This window comes from Plenodomus lingam (assembly GCF_022343315.1).
Source record: "Plenodomus lingam strain CAN1 chromosome Unknown contig_27, whole genome shotgun sequence".
Taxonomy (NCBI): domain Eukaryota; kingdom Fungi; phylum Ascomycota; class Dothideomycetes; order Pleosporales; family Leptosphaeriaceae; genus Plenodomus; species Plenodomus lingam.
In genome coordinates, this window is record NW_027093942.1 from 159,719 (window position 1) to 179,298 (window position 19,580).

General features: G+C 50.3%; 7 protein-coding genes across 7 annotated transcripts; 5 read left to right on the forward strand and 2 right to left on the reverse strand.

Annotated features, from left to right (window-relative positions):
• Window positions 1-1,215: 1,215 nt before the first annotated feature.
• On the reverse strand, window positions 1,216-3,290 carry SET9 (Histone-lysine N-methyltransferase set9; the record flags this gene model as incomplete). The annotated part of the gene is made up of 2 exons (XM_003840928.1): window positions 1,216-3,126; window positions 3,189-3,290. 2 exons carry the CDS (start codon window positions 3,288-3,290, stop codon window positions 1,216-1,218), a joined length of 2,013 nt encoding a protein of 670 aa, XP_003840976.1.
• Window positions 3,291-3,897: 607 nt separating this feature from the next.
• Window positions 3,898-4,437, forward strand: IAQ61_007094 (mitochondrial 54S ribosomal protein uL14m; the record flags this gene model as incomplete). Its single annotated transcript, XM_003840927.1, has 3 exons — window positions 3,898-3,912; window positions 3,990-4,074; window positions 4,136-4,437. The coding sequence occupies 3 exons, from the start codon at window positions 3,898-3,900 to the stop codon at window positions 4,435-4,437; spliced, it is 402 nt and encodes a 133-aa protein (XP_003840975.1).
• A 173-nt stretch (window positions 4,438-4,610) lies between these two features.
• On the reverse strand, window positions 4,611-5,447 carry IAQ61_007095 (uncharacterized protein; the record flags this gene model as incomplete). The annotated part of the gene is made up of 4 exons (XM_003840926.2): window positions 4,611-4,694; window positions 4,741-4,830; window positions 5,127-5,298; window positions 5,368-5,447. 4 exons carry the CDS (start codon window positions 5,445-5,447, stop codon window positions 4,611-4,613), a joined length of 426 nt encoding a protein of 141 aa, XP_003840974.2.
• Window positions 5,448-5,941: 494 nt separating this feature from the next.
• Window positions 5,942-6,711, forward strand: SSP1 (protein kinase ssp1; the record flags this gene model as incomplete). Its single annotated transcript, XM_066097434.1, has 4 exons — window positions 5,942-5,944; window positions 6,037-6,470; window positions 6,532-6,648; window positions 6,702-6,711. The coding sequence occupies 4 exons, from the start codon at window positions 5,942-5,944 to the stop codon at window positions 6,709-6,711; spliced, it is 564 nt and encodes a 187-aa protein (XP_065952476.1).
• A 1,171-nt stretch (window positions 6,712-7,882) lies between these two features.
• IAQ61_007097 (uncharacterized protein) lies at window positions 7,883-10,727 on the forward strand. Its single transcript, XM_066097435.1, has 2 exons — window positions 7,883-9,085; window positions 9,201-10,727. The coding sequence occupies exons 1-2, from the start codon at window positions 8,809-8,811 to the stop codon at window positions 9,791-9,793; spliced, it is 870 nt and encodes a 289-aa protein (XP_065952477.1). The 5' UTR covers window positions 7,883-8,808; the 3' UTR covers window positions 9,794-10,727.
• An 845-nt stretch (window positions 10,728-11,572) lies between these two features.
• On the forward strand, window positions 11,573-13,339 carry IAQ61_007098 (uncharacterized protein; the record flags this gene model as incomplete). Its single annotated transcript, XM_003840923.2, has 1 exon — window positions 11,573-13,339. One exon carries the CDS (start codon window positions 11,573-11,575, stop codon window positions 13,337-13,339), a length of 1,767 nt encoding a protein of 588 aa, XP_003840971.2.
• Window positions 13,340-15,539: 2,200 nt separating this feature from the next.
• IAQ61_007099 (uncharacterized protein) lies at window positions 15,540-16,303 on the forward strand (the record flags this gene model as incomplete). The annotated part of the gene is made up of 3 exons (XM_003840921.2): window positions 15,540-15,766; window positions 15,870-16,041; window positions 16,211-16,303. Coding segments are annotated over 3 exons (492 nt in total), but the record flags the coding sequence as incomplete, so codon positions are not given.
• Between the last annotated feature and the right edge of the window lie 3,277 nt (window positions 16,304-19,580).

A 19,580-nucleotide genomic window follows, 5' to 3' on the forward strand; every position in this document is an offset into this window, starting at 1 on the left:
ATGATTTGATTGTGGGGACGATTGAGATGATGCTGATGGGAAGGAGTAGTAAATGAGATTCTTTTTTTATTTAGCGAAGTGCTTTGGTGACAGTTTGGGTTGAAATTCATGTAGTTTGTAAACTTGGCTCTTGTTAACACTTGTACACTGGATCCTGTGCCCGTTTTTTCGACGTTGTGTTGTTTGTATTCAGCGACAAAGGCAGGGATACTAACAATCCTTTCTAAGAAATAGTCTGGAGGTTTTTCAATAGATTTTGATTTGATTGATGCGCTATATGTATGTATGTAGCTGAGATGCATGTATGCAGGTCAAATCTACCAACATCTACAACTTTGAATTCTCAAAACACCATTACATAGCATGAAAATCCCATATTGCAGAGCACTCTGCCCTTTGTAGTTTTAAGAATCCAACATCTACGGCCAACATGTATGCGTTGTGCAGGTATAGATATATAGCTACCTAATGTCTTGCATCTGACTAGATTTGCTACGCGGCTATGCGGACACGCTGGAAAGGTTGTAGATGGATACTATTGTCCTTTGGGTTGGGATGTGGTGGGAGGTATTAGAGAGGAGGGATAGAATGGATTAAAAGGAAGTTGATGCGGAGTGAATAGTATACTATACGATACTACTATACTATATCATGATATACCACACCGCATCGCAAATCCACCCAACTCTTCCCAAACGACACCACGAGGTTAATACTAGTTGAATATCAGCGTGGAATATAAGCATAGATGTGACTTGTGTATGAGCACTAGTCCAGCGTTGCCAGTAGCCCTACAGCACACCACGCTCGCTCCTCCCGCTTATCCCAGTGTTGGCGTTGCTGGTAGTATTCAAGGGGATATATCTGCTGCCTTGATATACAAGCGTGCTATTGTGCGAGTGTGTGTGTTTGTATGGGATGGAGTGTATCCAAGGTATATAGACACTACATGTGCGTGCACATGCTGCAAGCCCGTGCCCGTGCCTGTTGTGCTTGAGACGCTGCGTTGTTGACGCGTGAGTCTTGTAGTGCGTTATAATGACGCCGAGGTCGAGGGGGAAGCTAGGTGAAGTACAACTTTGTGCGTGTGTTTCTGTCTTCTGAGAGACTTCTTGTCTACCCCCCAAGATGGGTATACACTTGCCGACCACGGACAAAAATAGCATGTTGATCTGGCGGCCGTGGATTCGCCCTTGTCCCGGAAAGTTCGACAATCTACATCGTCTTCCTGAGCCTGCGTCTACGCCGTCCACTATCGACCTCAACGCTCTCACTCAAGCTCGTACGCGCACTACGCGGTGTGGAGAAGCGGTCGCGCAATTGTTGTTTGATGGCTTTCTTGGGCCTCTCGCGCTTCAACTGGCGCTCTTCGTCGGGGTCGACGAAGCGATGGACGACGCGGTGGTCGCGGATCCGCTCTTCCTTGTCGTGCTTGCCTTCCTTTTCCGTCTTGGGCCAGGCAAAGCCGTAGAGTTTCGAGTGTCGCTCGCAGCGGGGGCAGTCTTTGCGCGTGTTGTAACCGTCTTGTTGGACGAACCAGTTTTCGCACGTGTAGCACTCATTCCACTTGGAGTACTTGGCTGACAGCAGCGACGAGGATGTCATGTAATCTCCCGGTTTCCGCTTGTTTTCCACGTACTCAAAATCGTCCGTGTCGTCCATGGTAACCGGTGTGCCAAAGTTCTGGATTTCAAAACGAGACTTCGAGCGTGTGGTGCGACGTATGGGTCGGGGCTTGCGCTTGACAATCTGTTCGTTCTCACTGTCAAATTCGAAACTCTCAGATAGTTCGCTGAGATCTGACATGTAGTCTTCTGCGGGAGGGGAGGGCCACGGGGCGTTTACCGTAGTCGTTGTGACCTCCTCTTTCACCATGGCCACTCCAAGAGCCGGGCGGTCGTGTATAATCTCTGGTTCCACTTTGATCTTTGGGCCGGTTGAGTCTGTCAGGAGATCCTCATCAATTGAAGTAGCATCGGTTGAAGTAGCATCTGTCGAATGCGATGATTTGGGCGAATGTGCTGAGGTGGGTGATTGCGGGGTGGTCTCGCGTGATGAGGCAAGATCGTTTCGGATGTCCTGTGAAACTTGTGGGCAGGTTGGCACATTGGTGCTCGGATTCTCGACGCTCGACACGGGAATCTGTTCATGAAGAGCAGACATGCTGTGCGCCTTCTTCAACGTCGCTTCTCGCAGATGTTCCGAGGCACGCTGTTTGCATAGAGAAGACTTCTCTATCCGGACGCGCTTGGAAAATGGCATGCAAGTTTGCGAGAAGTCTTCTTCTGTCGACTCGTCTCGCTTTCTCTTTGGCGGAAAAGGAGTCGGAGGCCCACCATCACTCGCCGGTTCGAGGTCGACTTGCTCAAGATTCTGGCCTTCCTCTATATTTTTGTCCTGCTCTACATTCCCTTCTTGCTCTTCTTCGTCACTTTCTTCCTCCACCCGCTTCATGGGAGCCCAGCCGTTTTGCTGCCGCTCTTCGCACGTGCGACAGAGACACTCCTCGTTGTCATCACCAAAGTAATCGTCGCCGTACGACACTGTAATCTCTTCCCCCTCATCAATGGGCTTTACAGCCACAATCTGCATGCCATCGTATCCCTTGGTAGCCAGTTTCGCATTGGGGTCGCAGTCGTGATTGGCGAAACGCGCAGGCCCCAAAAACAAAGATCGCGTCTTTTTCCTGCTCGAGTAGACGAGACTAAAGTCCTTGCGCTGCAGCTCCAACGTCTTCTCTTGCTCTTCCGTCATGGCGACCTGGACCCCAGTCAAGTATTTAATCTCCTCACGCGCACTGATGTCGCGTCGTGCAGTCACCGAAGCCTCGTGTTCTGTAATAGTGTAGCGGTTCGTCGTCGTGACCTCAAAGGGGCAGTCCGACATGTAGATGTTGACATATCTCCGCAGGTGACGCTTGAACTGCTCTTGATCTCGCTCAGTCTTTAGCCCAGCCACAAATTTGCGCAGGCCAGGCAATTGCAGCAGCTTCACAACTGCCTCAGTCGGATCCTTGTCCCAAATGACGTGCTTGCGGAGGATATTGGCAATGTCCTCTTCGTGCAGGCCACGCAGTGAAGTAAAGCGCCCACCGCGGTTCTTGCGAATAATCGTCCAATAATAGACCTACGCGTGCGCGCAAGGGTGAGCTGGGAGGCGTCGCGCGGGTTCTATGACAGCTTGCTTACCTTGTCCACCAGTGCGTCTGTAATCACGTCGTCGTATTGGGCCAGTGTCTCAAGCGTGAGCTTGGTCTTGCCCGTCGACTTGCCTCTTTGCGAGGGCGCCATGCGTGCGATTTGGGTGGGGAAAAGATGTGGGCTTCCTCGTACGCGCGATTGATTCGTGTCGTGGTATGGGGGAGAAGGGTGGTGTCAAAGGGGCTGGGGCTGACGGTGAGGCAACGATGAAGGAGGAGCGACCGTGCAGGTAATTGGTATCACCGGTGAATGCAGGTACAATACCGGTACCGGTACCGGCGGATAACCCAATAGGAAAGCCGGCGAGGAGCAAACGACAACAAAGCAATTGCGAGGCCAGAGCAACACCTGCAGCAAGCAGCCAGACACGACGGCGCGACGCTCAAATGGCGCAGAGGCCAGAATGGTCAAGGCTGGGGCTGGGCGTTGAATGCGAAAGCGGAAGCGGCCAGCCCTGTCCGGCGGACTGACGCGGGTGAAGGGGGGAAGGTCAACTTGGTGAGGGTGATCCAACTTGCGCGCTAACAGTAAGTCGTGCCTGGGGGAAAAGGAGAAGGGCCGAATCCCCGACGTCGTGCTGCAAACTTGCACTGGGGGCTTTGTGGTATGCCAGCATAGCACCGTCACAAGCAACCAGCGCCTGCGGAGGACGGGAGTCGTCTTCTTACGATAATCCCAAATAGACGGGGCAGTCGCCATGATTCAGCTCAAGGTACGCATCCTCGTTGGTTCTGTGGTGGTGGTGGTGGTGGTGGTTGAGAGCCAGCGGCTCATGCAGTGCACTTCTAGTCCCTCGTCAATTGCATCGACAACTCTGGCGCCGCCATTGTCGAGTGCGTCAATGTTTTGCGATCCAAACGGCCTGCAAAAGTGGGTAGGTAGATCCTAAACAAGATCCATCTGGGGAAGTGGGAGGCGGAGGCTGACATGTCCAGGTGATCGCATCGTAGTCGTCGTCAAGAAGCAACGAAATTTCGGCCCAGAGACTGGCAACAGCGTCTCCATCAGCGCAGCGAACAAGGTGCGGCGAGGAGATGTGCGACATGCCGTCGTAGTGCGCACGGCGAAGAAGTGGCAGCGACCAGATGGAAGCGTGGTCAAGTTTGATGACAACGCCTGCGTCCTCATCAACAAGGCCGGCGAGCCCATCGGCTCAAGAGTTAGTGGCGTGGTGGCAGCAGAGCTGAGGCAAAAGCAATGGTCAAAGATCTTGTCACTGGCGCCCATGCACGTATAAGAGGATAAGAGGGATAGGATGCATTTTCAGGAGTCTATGGAGTGCAGGAAGAATGTAAAATATGTATGCCAGTGGAAAATCTGCCATGGATATTGAAAGAAATGCCCCATAACTCCTCGCAATTGATGACGTGATAAACTCATATGCGCCAGGCCATGCATGTGCTTTTATATCTACGCGCCACCCTCGCCCTGAACGTCGTGGTTGTCCGAGGGGCGCGAGACGGCGCCACAGCCGCAGCAGACATAGTAGAGTGCCTTGGGACAAGTCAGCAAAGCCATGGAGAGATCAGAATAACCTTACCATGCCCGTGTCGGCCGTCCGCTGTTGGCTCTGGAAGAAGACAGCCTCGTTCTCGCCGCACTCTGTGCACTGCTTCTGGATGCGAGGTAACTAGACACAGAGACAGTCAGCAAGCAGGCTTAAACAGCTAGCAAGCAACAGTACAGTGTGTAGGTGTAGCGGTGTCATGACGAGTCTTGGTCCTGCATGTCGTCGTCAAAGCCCTCTTCCTCCATATACCGCTCTGGCTGAGGCTCGGCGGTTGGCTCTTCATCTATGACCTCGAGAGCATAGCCAGGCGCCGACTCTTCGCCGCACTCGACGCACATGATGGGCATACCACACATGGTGCAACAGGGCATCTCTTCATCAAGGGCGGCTTGCGAATCATATTCGGGGCAACGAACCGTGGGATCTTGTGCCACTTCTGCCGTGACACCAGCTGTAGCTCCGACTGTAGATGCGATTTCATGGCGCATCACGCATGATGAGGGCGCCTCTTCGGTGAAGGAACAGGTTCTGCAGGCAAACAACAGCTTGTTCTCGCTTCGGTCTTCGCGGGGGAATAGTAGGTTGGAGCTGGGCAAAGTCAATATTCTCTCTTGCTGGTTGCCAGATTTTTATATATTTTTCACGGAAGCTACCCACCATTCTGAGCAGAAGCGGAAGAGAATAGGTTCCTTTCCGCCCTTTGCGCCGCTTGCTCTCATTTGTGCGGGCGACGACATGGTGATGAGGATGCAGGTGATGTCGCAGTGTTAGGCACAGTATTGTTTCTCTTTGTGTGCAGGCGAGTCGTGTCGTCTCGGTTGAGGCGTCGGGATATGGCTGGCTGATCGTCTATGGGACAAGGGCGCATGAGAAGGTTGGGGGACAAAGATGGAGAAGAACAAAGGCGGTGCCGTCTTCGAACCAAGGGGACGCGGACTACCGTTGTGCCGCAATTGGTTGGCGCCCGAGACATGCAACTTACTAAGTAGGACCTGGGGACTTGCGTAGCTTTGTTTAGAAAGCAGCTTACTAGCAAGCAGGTTCCCCCCCCCCCGCATCAAGCTTGCGCCGATCGTCTCCATCAGCCGCCTGCAAGTCTCAACGTTGCTGCAACAACACTCCATTCCTCGTGAATTGAAATCTCTTCTTTGCTGTCCAGTGCCCGCCGCCTTCGTTGTTGATCGATACTACGCAACTGCGCAACCTTTTTTGAATCCACACTAGAGCTAAAATGGTGAGTTTCCAACATGGACTTGTGATTTCCCCGCTCCCTCCCTCCCTGCCTCTCCCCCCCCCCCCTGGTATACGAGACCAACAAATGCGCAGTCTTCAGAGGAAACTGGACTCCCCGAGGGATGGGAGGTGCGCCGCTCCAACACCAAGAACCTCCCATACTACTTCCAGGCCTCGACCAAGGACTCGCGATGGGAACCTCCTGCAGGCACCGACCCGGAGAAGCTCAAGCAGTACATGGCCATCCACCATAGCTCCAAGGGTGTTGCGCCTGCCGCCTTTCAACCCACCAAAGACAAGATTCGATGCGCGCATCTGCTCGTCAAGCATGCCGACAGCAGACGCCCTGCTAGTTGGCGCGAGCCCAAGATCACGCGCACCAAGGCCGAGGCGATAGAGTTGATTGAAGGATATCAGAGACAGATCCAAGCATACGAGCAAGGCACAGATGACCCCAATGCCAAATCGCTCTCCGAATTGGCCACAACCGAGTCGGATTGTAGTAGCGCTCGAAAGGGCGGTGACCTGTGAGTTTCAGCCACTACCCCCCATTCCCATGTAGGCAAGGCCAGCTGACGTATTGGGTAGGGGTTTCTTTGGCCGGGGCGATATGCAACGGGAGTTTGAAGAGGCAGCTTTCAGGCTGGAAAAGGGGCAAGTCAGTGAGATAGTGGACACGGCTTCAGGAATCCACTTGATTCAAAGGTTGGTACTGCGGACGACGTGGTGCGCCGCTCAAGCTAACTGGGCCCCCACAGGCTCGAATAAGCAGGGTACCCAGTATTTGATAGGGTACACTAGTGACGTGTGCAACCCAAAACAAAAGGTGACGAGTTGGATGCGACCAGTGTCGGAGATCTACGTTGACCTGCCCTTTTTTTGAGGAGGAGGAGGAACTCTTTGTCGCATACCGTGGCGTAAGCAAAGAGGTTGAGCAAGATGCAGTCATTTCCATTTCCACAGCGGATGGACGGTTGCAGGGTTGGTGGTTGGGTGGATGAGAATGACATGATTACGTGTTGACTACCACTCGTTCGTCTATCCTCTGCTTCATGACCCAGGTGTTGCACTTGTTGGGACTTGGGCTTTGAGCTGTATGGTGAAGCAAGCGACCTGTCAGGATGTAGCCAACTACTGGTAATTGCAAGTGATGAATGCCTAATGGATTCGACCCTGACTCCAACGTCACATTTGCGTACATGGTAAGTTTGGTCAGCCCAACCATATACCCATCTACTCTACCGATAGGAGTACTAGCTAGCCCTTGGGTTGCGGTCCCGTGCTTGGTCCTACGACGAAGGACGACGACGACGACGACGTCTTACTGATCGACAGTCAGACAATATAGAGTACTATGATAATCAATAGCCACACCCACACACAACCACACGAGCACATGTCCATCAGGTCGCAGCAAGTTTGGGAGTAGGGGGTTCAACAAAACTGTGGCTGGAGCTGGTTGGAGCGTGTTGTTGGCTGTTGGCTGTTGGTAGTTGGCTGCATTCAGCATCTACCGTAACCTGCCTTGTTGGAACTTGGAAACTTGGCGCTTTTGCCTTTGCCCTCCCCCCCCCTCCCAAACCCAACGAAGGAACCCAACCGGGCTACTACTCTAGGTAGGGTAAGTTCTGAGCATGAGCTGGTCGTCTAACAGTAATATGACGGAGGCACGGTCGTAGTGGGCTGTGAATTCGACGCTGTGACGTGTGGGGGGAGCTGGAAGAAGTGGCCTCTCCCACAGTAGAGTACCATGGGTCATCATGTTACAGACTGGAAAACACTAGAAACAGGGCATGCATGATTCTAGCCCAAAACACATCCACCCAAACGGGCATGGTCCAGCGGCCGGCTCTTCCGGCGCACGGCGGCCCTGTACGCTTCGGGATCTTGTTGCGTCAACGCGATCAAGACAGACATACTGTACTTACAGCACGATACTAGAGTACAGTACTACTGGGTATACAACAATCATCCATGTACTTACGGTCAACTACTTCGACCACACACAGCCACACAGACACAAAAACGCACAAACACACAGTGCAAACGAGACTGGCAGACTTGGGCAGCAAATCTCGCCCCGACCAGTTGGTGCAACACACACACACACACACACACACACACACAGTACTCTAACTCGTTCCATTGTCCGCGCACGTAAGAAGTCAAGAATTATGGTTGTTCACGGACTAGAGGCCATAAGCAGTGAGCCCTAACCTGAAGCCAATCACAGCCAATCACAGCCCTTCACCTCACACGGCAGTCGCTGCCTCTGATAGCAGCTGCCCGCGGCGACCAAGTCGTTCTTGCCTGACGACGACTGCGCTACGTCAGAACATTTTGTAGAAAGGAAGGAGCCATCCGGTCCGCGCCTCAACTCCTTCCGCAAAAGCCTCAGTGCGCGCCTGCCGCCTCCACACCTAACACCGGCCGTTGCTGCTGTTTACAATACCAGCAGCCACTCTTAGCCATCTACGGTATTCTAGTAGGCCCGTCCACCCCGTCCACCCTCCCGATCACCAGCTATCACCGCGATCCCTTCACTTCCCCCTCCCCGCCCCACGTCCTCGACCTCACCCACTCTCGTCGCTCTCTAAATAAAGCTCAACCCTCCTTTGGAACAGTCTCGAACAACACACACACACACACACACACACACACACACACACACACACACCTTTACCAACCAAAAAAGAAACCCCTTCTATCCTCCCCCTTCCTTTTCCAAGTCGCTCTCGCACTCCTTTGAGCATAACCACCACCCTTTGACACTTTTTCTTCTTCTTCTTCTTCTTCTTCTCCTCCTCCTCCTCCTCCTTCCACTACAATCATCGACAAAGAACAATATCAAAACGCCCCACAACCATGGCCACCTCACCCTCTGCCACCCCCATCTATCACGACCCAAGGCCCACAAGAAACCGTCGAAGCTCCAGCCGTAAAAGCCTGGCTTCTCTTTCCAGGTCCGCCTCCCACATCGACACTCCTCGCACCGCCTGCCCCAAGGATAGTGATGCCTTTAGCTACAATCCCGTCCATCTTCGTGCCTGGTTAATACCTCAAGACCTCTGGGACCGCCTTCCGGCACCGGTCCAGTCGAGTCTTGCCGCTGTCCAGCACTCTGGCGCAGCTGTGCTGACTAGTAAGTAATTCATTTCCCTTGTGCGACCTGGAGATCTACAATGGGCTAGTGCTTGCGCGATATTCACGTCTCAAATCTCACCTCCCTGGCTCAGACCAACCGCTAATCGCTCTAGGCTTTGAGCGTCTGGACAAGCAGGCAGAGAGTGCCAGCAGCAGTAGCCATGAGTCCAAGGTGCCCATGGACGAGTTACTCATGAAGCTCGAGGATCTCCCTCTCCCAAAGTTCCGTACCGTCAGCAACGCAAGCAGCGTGGTTCAGTCTGACATATCTTCTCCCATCACGGAAGGATCTTCTGGCTCGCAGTCGCAGTCGGAATGCGCCTCTCCCATGACGTCCTTCTCTTCCACCCAAGCTGTGCCCGTCTCGCCCATCTCCCTAGGCCCTCCTGAACTCTTCAGCCATTCCAGTCGATCCCGTGACCGTTCCTTTTCCACACCACTCGAGCCTCATGATGCCTATTTCGCCACCGAGCTCTCTCACCTCCACACCGAAGCTCTCCCACGACTTCGCCACAAGTGCCACAAGGTCGACACGGAGTGGCACGAGGCCAAGCGCGCCGGCAACTTCACTACTGACGTTATGAACGACTTTGAGAATTGCTGGGCTGAGAAGAAGTGCCTTGTTCTCAGCCTCAATGAGAAGTGCAAGCGTCTAGCCAATGCTCATTGTGTCTCGTCGACGGGCATGGGCTGGGCCGCTTCGTAGTGGTTATTGACGTGGGTTTCCTCTTCTGGTTTCTCCTCGCGCCTTGGCCGGCTTAATCCACCTTGGACATGGACGCTGCCCATGTCGGCACCATGTTGAGTCGGCGTGTCTATCAACCATCATCAGCATTTCTTTTGTTTTCCTGCAACTTCTTCCGCCACCACCCCCATTTTTCCCTTGTTTCCTTAGCGAGGAGTTTGGCTGCATATACTGGAATGGAATCATCATCTACTTGGGAAGACTGAGCTCACACCTCCACCAAACATGAAACGGTTCTAGGCGTCCATGGTTAGAATGAACCTGCACGTCGTTTGTTTTTCCTTTTCATCTCTTCACCCCCTTTGGTGCTTTGGCACCTCGACCCAAAAGGAGAATGGGCGCTTTACACTTGGGACTGATGCGACATGATAGGATACGATGCGAAGACCCAAAACTCTTAGGAGAACGTCTTGGGGTTTTGGTCTTTTGTCTTCTCTTCTTCCCTTTTCTTTGTTCAAGTCTACTTTGGTAGAGGAGAAATTAGCGAATGAGAAAAAACTTGCAAAACGTGAAAGAAGAGTGCACATATGTCATATTTATGCCTGGTGCATTTGTACTGGTTTTTTTATCTCGTTGTTGGACTGATTCTTTAGAGGGGGAGGTTTTTTGTCTGTGTCTACTCCAGTTCCTCCCTTCATTCTACCCCTTTCTTAAGCTTTTCCATGCGGCACTGGGTGCGATGGGATGTAGTGTGCGAGGTAGATGGTGCTGAAAGCATTGTCAAATAAAAGAAGATACGATAGCAGCAGAGTACTCGGGGGGCATAGAATGGCCACATTACGAGGTAAATTGAACCAACAAGTACGAGGCATGGTAGCAATTTAAAGGGGTATGTATATCCGCTGGCCAACAGAACCTCCTTTATCTTGGCCATGGTGCCATGTCTCACACTCACCAGTTTCGTTCTCTCCACGTCTAAAAATTCACACAGACACCATCTACACGATCCCAGGCGCTTACATCTATACACCAGTAACCAAAACTCAAGAAACACTACTTGGATTCGATGTCGGACAAAAAATATCCCTGCAAAGCTGACAGCCTTCGAACTTGCCTTGCACTCGCTGCTGTGCAACCCATGTGACGCCTGCACAGTAGCAAACAAAATCACAAACCATGTTCTTCCACCTTGGACCTTTTTCGTCCCATCACTCTCCGAGGCTTTTTTGCTCTCGCTCAGCGTTGGACTCGTTGTTGACAATACGATCTCGAGGTTTCCAAAGTCGTGCTTTTGGTTTCTGCACCTTGTTTGTTTCGAATCTTGGACTTGGGAAGTTGGACTGCAAGTACCTACGTGTCATGGCGTAGTGTAACTGTGATACTCTGACATTCACTTACCTTTTCTCGCCCATACTTTGCACACCCAACAGCCAGGACCAACTCTACAACGCCAACCTCACCACCAATCACTCCAGTCCTACTATGGGAACATCTCACTCCACACCTAACCCCCTCATCAGTGTCTCCGTCCCCAACGGCGAAGTCCTCGTCCCCTCCGGCTCCCCCCTAACCCTATACCCCCCAAGCCACCTGCACCGCAACCCCCATCCCCTCCTCGACCCCAGTACCGCTCGTTTCAGAAAAGTCTATAGGCCGCCGCACTCGCGCACGACGCCGCACATACCCATCTACACGCCGTGTTCGCCGCACCAGCGGCAGGCGCGCTACGCGGGGTGTCAGCGGCGGGAGGAGTTTGAGGGCGCGGACGTCAGCGAGAGGACGGAGAGCGAGGGGGAGGGTATGATGAGTGGAGGGGATCCGCGGATGGGGATGAGGGGTATGGCTGGCTTGAGAGCCGGACTGGGTGCTGGAAGAGCTGGGTATTTTGACGATGAGAGACCTAGGAGTGCGCCGGAGGTGGGCATGGGTGGACGGACGGGTATGGGGATGGGTATGGGGGTTGGGGGTCAGGATCCTAGGATGGGTGGTATGGGTGGTATGGGCGGTATGGGTGGTATGCCATCAGGATTTGACGGAGGAGGTGGTTCAATGGGTATGGGCATGGGCATGGGTCCCGGTGGCATGCCAGGCGGCATGCCTGATCCACGAACCATGCAACAGCCCCCAAAATACACCTCCAATCCCCAATTCCCTCACTTCAACACCTCTGGCGGCCTCAATGCACCGCTCAATCGGCCCCCACCAGACCAGATGAACACCTACACATCTTCTCCCTTCCACAACCCCACTTCCTTTCACTCTTCCACTTCCTCTACGCGCACCACCCACAGACCGACTCCCCATCGACCATCAAAACCACGTTCCAAAGACTACACTTCCGTCCCCATGGGCGCCTACACAACATCCCAGTATAAACCCCACAAGCCCAGCCACAGAACCACGTCGCCCAATTTCGCCGCGCTGGTCAACCGCGCGGGCGCCGAACGTACCAGAGTCGTAGCCTCGGGCAAAGAGTGGACTGATGGGAATGCCTTCTTAGACGCATGTACATGCACGACGAATTGCAAGTGCAGAAAGAGTCACCGTGTGATTTACCGTCGGGAGCGGCAGCCCAGAGACGGGAATGATGACGATGGCGAGCATAGCGATGCCAGGCAAGAGGTGGGTGAGATTCGGTATATTCTCCGCGACGATTTGGGTAAGGATTGTGGTGATCATTCGGGGTGTAAGAAGGGTGGGGGTGGGAGTGGGAGTGGGAGTGAGAGTGATGGGAGTGGTAGTGGCGGTGGGAAAGGGAGTAGGCGTAAGAGGAAGAGCGAGAAGAAGAAGAAAGAGGAGGAGAAGAAGAAGGAAAAGGAAGAAAAAGACCGTTTTAAGAATTTGAAGGAGGAGATACTCGAGGCGCTGGACGATCGATTCCAAGGCATCAGAGAAGATGGCTTGCACCAGCAGCAACAACAGCAACAACAACAGCAACTCCACCAACAAGCAAGAAACACCGCAGGAATACCACAGTTCCCATTCAGACTCCCACCTTTTGCCCAAGAAGAAACACCCCAGGACCCACGCATAATCCAGCACCAAATCGCCATGATGCGCGCCGCAAATCCCCAACCCATTCACACTACACCCGGCATAATGATGCCCCCAAACATGCCCAACCCCACACACAACTACCATCCCTGGAACCCAGACCTCTACCACATGGACACCCAAACCCCCTTCCCAGACCACAACAACCCTTCCCAACCAGACATGCACACGCGCCACCAAACCTTCACCACAGCACGCAGTCCCCCGGCCCGCCCAGCACGCACACCCTTTCCCGCACACCCACACCACCCCAAAGCCAACCACACCGTCCGATTCCCGCATAAAACTAGACGGACACGGCACGCCGCAGAAACGCCCGGCCGTGCTGCAGCGCCACGACGAGCGCCGCACGTTGAATTTAGCTCCTACGACGAGGACGAGGACGAGGACGAGGAGGCCACGGGTCCTGCACAGCGTCTGGGTCGTGACCGGGAAGTTAGGGGCCGGGTAGTTAGGGGCCAGGTAGTTAGGGGCCGGCGGTATAATGACAGTTTAGATGGGTTTGAAGGTTAGTTTGATGTGGTTTCTTTGGTCTCAATTGTGTTCGTGTTTTCGTGTTCGCTGTCCTCATGCCACGCCGTTTGAGAATGGCGTTGCACGGGCAGAAGCGCAGGGATAAGAGAAGTGATGGCTTGGCTGATGGTGTGTGTTATAGGTATTCGAAGTCATGGTGTGGATGATTGGGTGGCTGTGGCGCCGCGTGCACGCGTGTCTTTGGGTCTGGGGCGTGGTGAGAGATGTGTAGAGAGGGGGGGTGGGGGTGAGAGTGTGGGTAGGATGCAGGCGCGGGCTGAGACGGATGATGATGGGGATGAGGAGTGAGGAGTGAGGGGTATGGGTTTGTGTTTTGGAGATATTGTTTTGGGGGTCGTTGGAGGGGGGGAGAAGAAGTAGATGAATGAGACTATCATGATATTTCCTACGAATAACGTAGCCCCTAGGAAATAAGGCAACCCACGGTTCTCACAAGAGAAATTCACAGATTTCACGACTGTCACGGCTGAGAAGCTATCCTATAGACACTCTCTTATCCTCTGCATACTATTAGCTCCATCGCTAACCATGTTGCCAATTGGGAACCTAAATACAGGATGTAAGTTGAACATCACAGAGACTTTGTCGTCTTCTGCTCACTCTTAAACGCCTAGCTGACCATATTTGAACGAATCATAGTTTGTAAGTAGCTGTCCACGAACATTTTGCAGTATTCTGTTGTAAGCTGCCTGGCTAATCTCGCTTGACCTTTAATTATAGAGAGCGAGTATTTCTATCCCCTGAAGCCACTTAATCTACTAGTACAGTTATTTGCAGCCTGTAAGCAATACCCTAAGTGACTCTGTTACTTTCCTTGCCGAGAGGTGTACTTCTGATCACAGCTCAATTACCATTGCAGGATGTAAGTGCGTATCACAATTTCAGTCGTTGTAACTAGCTGCTTTCTGCATATGAAACAAACTAACTTTATGGGCACAGCAGGTGAGTAAACATTCCTAATCAGCCGTATTGACCTGCTACTAACCAAGCCTGGGTCGGGGTTTCAGTGCTCCGTAAGCACCTCACCACGGAATTTTCTCGTACCTCTAGTGTTGCTGACGCACCATGTAGGGTTACAAGAAACCTACTCAAGTGGCTTGCGGCCAATCTGCATGCTATGTGTCGTTGTATGGAGTTCTCCTAAGACAAGAGTTCAAGCTTGGCCGACTGTAGCAGCGTAGCATGTGTTGAGTTTGCATCAGGCGATGCCTCCCATAATTAGTTTGGATGTGATAAGTTGCTCCGAACGCCATCTTTGGAAGACATCATGTTATCAATGGGGTTTAAATACCTAGTAGATCACTGTCAAGCTCAGCAAAAATTCTTCCAAAGTTACATACGACTTGGTAAATACAGTCTGGTACCCCTCATGCGCACTTTGTGCCATTGTGTCCATTGTGTCCTAACACTAGGGAGATTGAATGTATTGTAAATTAATCCTTAATGAAAACGAGTATCTGTTGCTTGTATTAGGCTACAACCTTGATTATTATCATTTTAGATCCCGTTCTCTCAGATAGAGTATGATAATGTTATAAGACTTATGCATAATACGTTGTATACATGCCTGTTTTTTCAGTACCGTATAGAAGGCAGACTTGTCACTTGTCAGCTAGTCGTCGCTCGGATTGAGTTCGCTTGCAAATTGAGCTTTTTACTGAGCTAAGCAATATAAGCCAGAGATTAGAGGAGAACCTAGATTGCTCGGATTGATTGCAAACTGGTTTTGCTTAAGTGTGGCGAGAGTAGGCTGTAAATGTTGTAGCTACAACTAAGTCACTTGATGAGAAAGCCTATTATGCACGCCTCTTGGACAAGCATGTTACTACTCTAGAAATCTACCATCAATATGCTATGGTAAAAAGCTATAAAATTCACACAGTGTGAGGCGGGTTAAAAACCCGCCTCAATCTCAACATAAGTTTTATATAGTACCTCTGAAAGTGGCACCCGGGCCGAATAATTCTAGCCGACACTTGAAAACATGATACCCAAACTCATCTCGAGTAGAGCCTCTAGGTTATTCGATTTGCTCGGTAATAATTCTAATGGAATGCTACTGGCAATGTGCCGTTGCACATGGTGATGGTGTAGAACTGTGGTGTTAGGTCGTAGCTCTAAAGGTGAATACATGATATCTTTGTCAACCAAGTAGGTAATTATACCTGTCCCTTGCTAGCCTAGATTCGTCTACCCATCTATCACGACAATCATGAGAAATAATGAAACTTTATCTTCTCCCAACTGCTGTGTATCCTTCCATTCACCTTTCCATCCCATGAGTATGATAGTCTTAGTCAAACCTGGCTTCAGCCTTCACCAAGTTGAAACATTACATCTCCCAGAAAGTGCATCAATAGACAACAAAATCTTCCTGCAAGGAGTTCTCCGAAGGTACAAGAATAAGTAGGTGCTATACATTTCCATTATGCTTTGCTCTGATGAAGATGGTTGAGCGTTTCTATGTGCCTACTGGTAGGCCTGTAATAGACTACAAGACATAACCTAGGACCATATTCGGCAAGAAGTTTCCGCCTCATAGTGCTGCTTTATGCACAGGACATATTTTCGAGACTCCTAGGCACAGTACGCCCTTGCTGGCTGCTCGCGCAGATGAGCTCACGATTTGGTGTAGGAAAATTCTGAGCGGGGATAAGCTGGACGTGAATGACCGAAGAATTGTATGTTAGAAACCGCCTAGTGTCTACCACAGTGCAAAATCTGAAAAAATCCGCTCTACACGCATGTACACTTCAAAGTAAAAGCGCGAGGAAAAACGTCTCTGCGCACGTATCCGGGTGACCCGGATATATCTACACACATGCTACATCTGGTATTAATGCTACAGAGGGGATCGACATAGTCGACCATGGCATTGATGGTATTTTCCGTCAAAGACAGCAAATTCCGGGGAAGTTTTCCGAAGCAGAGATACCACTATGATGTGGTCATTTTCAGAACTCTTTGGAGAAAAAAAAATCGATTAAGCTTGAACGAATCTCTCCGAGCGGGGTAAAATTCCTGCCAAAAAGGAATTCTCCGGACGACGTCCCATCCTGTGAGTCTCTAGCTATAACTTCTAACCAAGGCTACTTTCATAAGCTTTTCGGATCTGGTATCGACGCATAAGTGTCTGTTCTGGGATCCGAAGGCGAATTCAAGGGCATCGAGAGCTAAGCGGAACCTGCCATACCAGATGTCTACAGTCTAGCTATGATATGGTCAAATTGATGTAATGGAGTTTCTCGAATTTGCAAGACCACGTGATTAAAATATTGAGCAAGCAATAAGTCCCACACTGGTAACCACATGGGAAAGACAGATAGATTTGGTTGTTGAACACAAGGCGGCTGTGGCGTCGCCTCCGGCTGTTCCGATACTAATAGCCAACTTAGCACCATGACATAATACACCCGTCGTTCATTGTGCAATTAAAAGGCTCCTCCGTGCTCCTCGCGACTAGTTAACGCAATTGGCGCAAAGTAGCGAATGGCAACTGTTCCAGAATGAGGAGCTCAAGCCCCTCAAACCTTCTGCGAGAATCGAAACCTTCAATCAGCCGAACACCAGTTCATGAAGTTCTGAAAGTAGCCAGAGCTCTCTTTAGGGCATGTAGGATGTTCCCGCCATAACCCGGATGTCAAAGGGTACAAGGCCTCATCACCTCAGCATAAGCGCAATTAAGGTTTGGTAGGCAAGAAAGAACTTTCCCTTGTGATCACCAAGTCCATCGATCTAATGTGAATTCTTGGAAAGATCAAGCCCTGCCATGCGTACCTTTGATAGCAAGCAGTACCTCCTTCTATGATTGAGTTGTTTAATATCAACAGCTTTCCTGTTCTAATCACAGAATTTCAGGGTAATCAGATCTGTCAGCTTCAAATTGAGATATTTCCCTGCGCTAGTGAAAGTAGTGACACTAACTGCCATCGGCCCTGTTCAAGTCAGAAGATGTGGATCCTCGAATGTAATTTGGCATACGCTAAGCACACACAGGTGTGGCTCATATCATCGTATCCAGCGAATCACTAAAGAAGTAATTCCATTGATTTTACTAAGAAAGAGACGTACAGTGACAACCAATTTACAAAGTTCTTGATCCATATTTGTGTGAAATTGTCCGACTGCGGTTACCTTACGATAGAAATGGTTAACGCGCAATCACTCGCCAACATGAGCACTACGGTACAAAACCGGTTTACAGTAGCCATATTTATCTAAAGTAGACTAAGAAGTGGTTTAGGTAGAAGAAGTAAACCTAAATAGGGTTTATTATACTATGTATTCCACAAAAGTAAACTACTTTTATTTCTACTTCTATTAATCTACTAGTATTACGTAGTACTGTAATAACTAGTTTCTTACTAACTATCTAAGTATTTTACCCCTCCTTTCTTTAATCTTCTTCACCACCTCTACCACCTCTACCACCACCTCTACTACCTCTACCACCACCTCTACCACCACCTCTACCACCACCTCTATCACCACCTCTATCACCACCTCTATCACCACCTCCACCACCTCTATCACCACCACCACCTCCACCACCTCCACCACCTCCATTACCACCACCACCTCCACCACCTCTATTATCACCACCTCCACCACCTCCACTACCTCTACCACCTCTATTATCACCACCTCTACCACCTCTACCACTACCTCTATCACTACCACCACCTCTATCACTACCACCACCTCTATCACTACCACCACCTCCACCACCTCCACTACCTCTACTACCTCTACCACCACCTCTATCACCACTACCTCTATTATCACCACCTCTATTATCACCACCTCTATTATCACCACCTCCTATTATTACCACCTCCTATTAGTAAAAATATTATCACTTATTATTATGTCATATGTGCGTATAGCGTGAAGCTAATCTTTTCTACCCCTTTTAGTCTTAGTTAGGTATTATAGCGTATAATAGAAATAAAACTACTTTTTATACTTAATTTAAACCCCTACTATAAAAGTAAACTACTACTTTAATAAAAGTAAACCACCACTTTAAACCTATTTACGGGTATACACAAGGTTAGTTTACACCTATATAGTAAACCCCTAGCGTACCATTCTACAGTAAACAATTTTTTACCGTAGTGGAGGTACTACATGGCGTGGACATGCCGGGTCAAAATCTGAAATTATATCACATGATGAAGGTGCATGTAATGCAAGAAGTCACAGAGCTTTAAGAGAATCCATGTTCAAGGTCAAGTGTTCGCATGAATGGACCTGTCAGATTGTATGACTAGCATAAATTTGTCAGCTTTTGGTGCAAACATTAGTTCACTTGGTAACTTGCATCAATGTCTGCTATGTTGCCAAATCATAGGGGAACAATTCCGAGTCTCATTTTCTACTTTTAAGTTCGACTTCTCGTATGGTAGTCTGCCCATTGTACAGCTCCCTTATGTCTCACGTTTGATAGACTAGTACCAACAGGCCAATCCTGGTGATACTTGGGAGTGCACAAAGGTTTGTGTAGGTCGATAGGTATGTCGGGATTAGGTACATAGAGCCAAACCTGCCTCGAGGGCTTTAAAGATGTAACTTTGTTTCAAAGCCATTGGGCTCACGGAAAGATTTGTTGGGCAAGTGGCAATATAACACTAAAGATTGTGTCGCAATCCGCTTACGAACCAATATCTGGGAGAAGGACAGACGCGGAACCGGGAGCCGTGTTGCGCAATTATCGCCCAAGTTTTGTATTCTTTTGCGGAAATTTTCGAGGTATGACTAGCATATCGCTATCCAGGTACAAGGTTGTGTCCCAAACATCGTGCTCTTTGCATCTTCATATTGCACTAGTCCTATCTTCGAAATGCATCTTCTTCACTGCCCGCCTTCCGACATTTGCTTTCTTAATTGTTAGCTCTAAAGTTTCGACAGTCTAATCCGATAGTGCGTAATTCACTCCTGTTGCTACGCAACTTAAGATTCTATTGTCGGGATTCCTAACACCAGGAGTGATCAACTTGGAGAGAGCTTTCGACAACGGAATAGGCCGCCAGCGTTTTGTCGAAACTAAGGATACATACAGGGCAACCGGATCAAAACGTTGCTGCCCAAGTTCACTAGAAACTTAGCCGTGAGTTGGTTCTTGGGTTACAAGGCCCTCTCCCCGAAAATTTTGTCAAGTTCAAGGGGTGTCAACGGCAGCCTGTTGCTCTATGCTTTCTTTTGTGAATGGATTTGTCCA

Coding starts and splice junctions, on each gene's coding strand:
- IAQ61_007097 (XM_066097435.1), top strand. CDS start 8,809: ATGGCCACCTCACCCTCTGCCACCCCCATCTATCACGACCCAAGGCCC. Junction 9,086..9,200: donor TGGCGCAGCTGTGCTGACTA/GTAAGTAATTCA, acceptor TAATCGCTCTAG/GCTTTGAGCGTCTGGACAAG.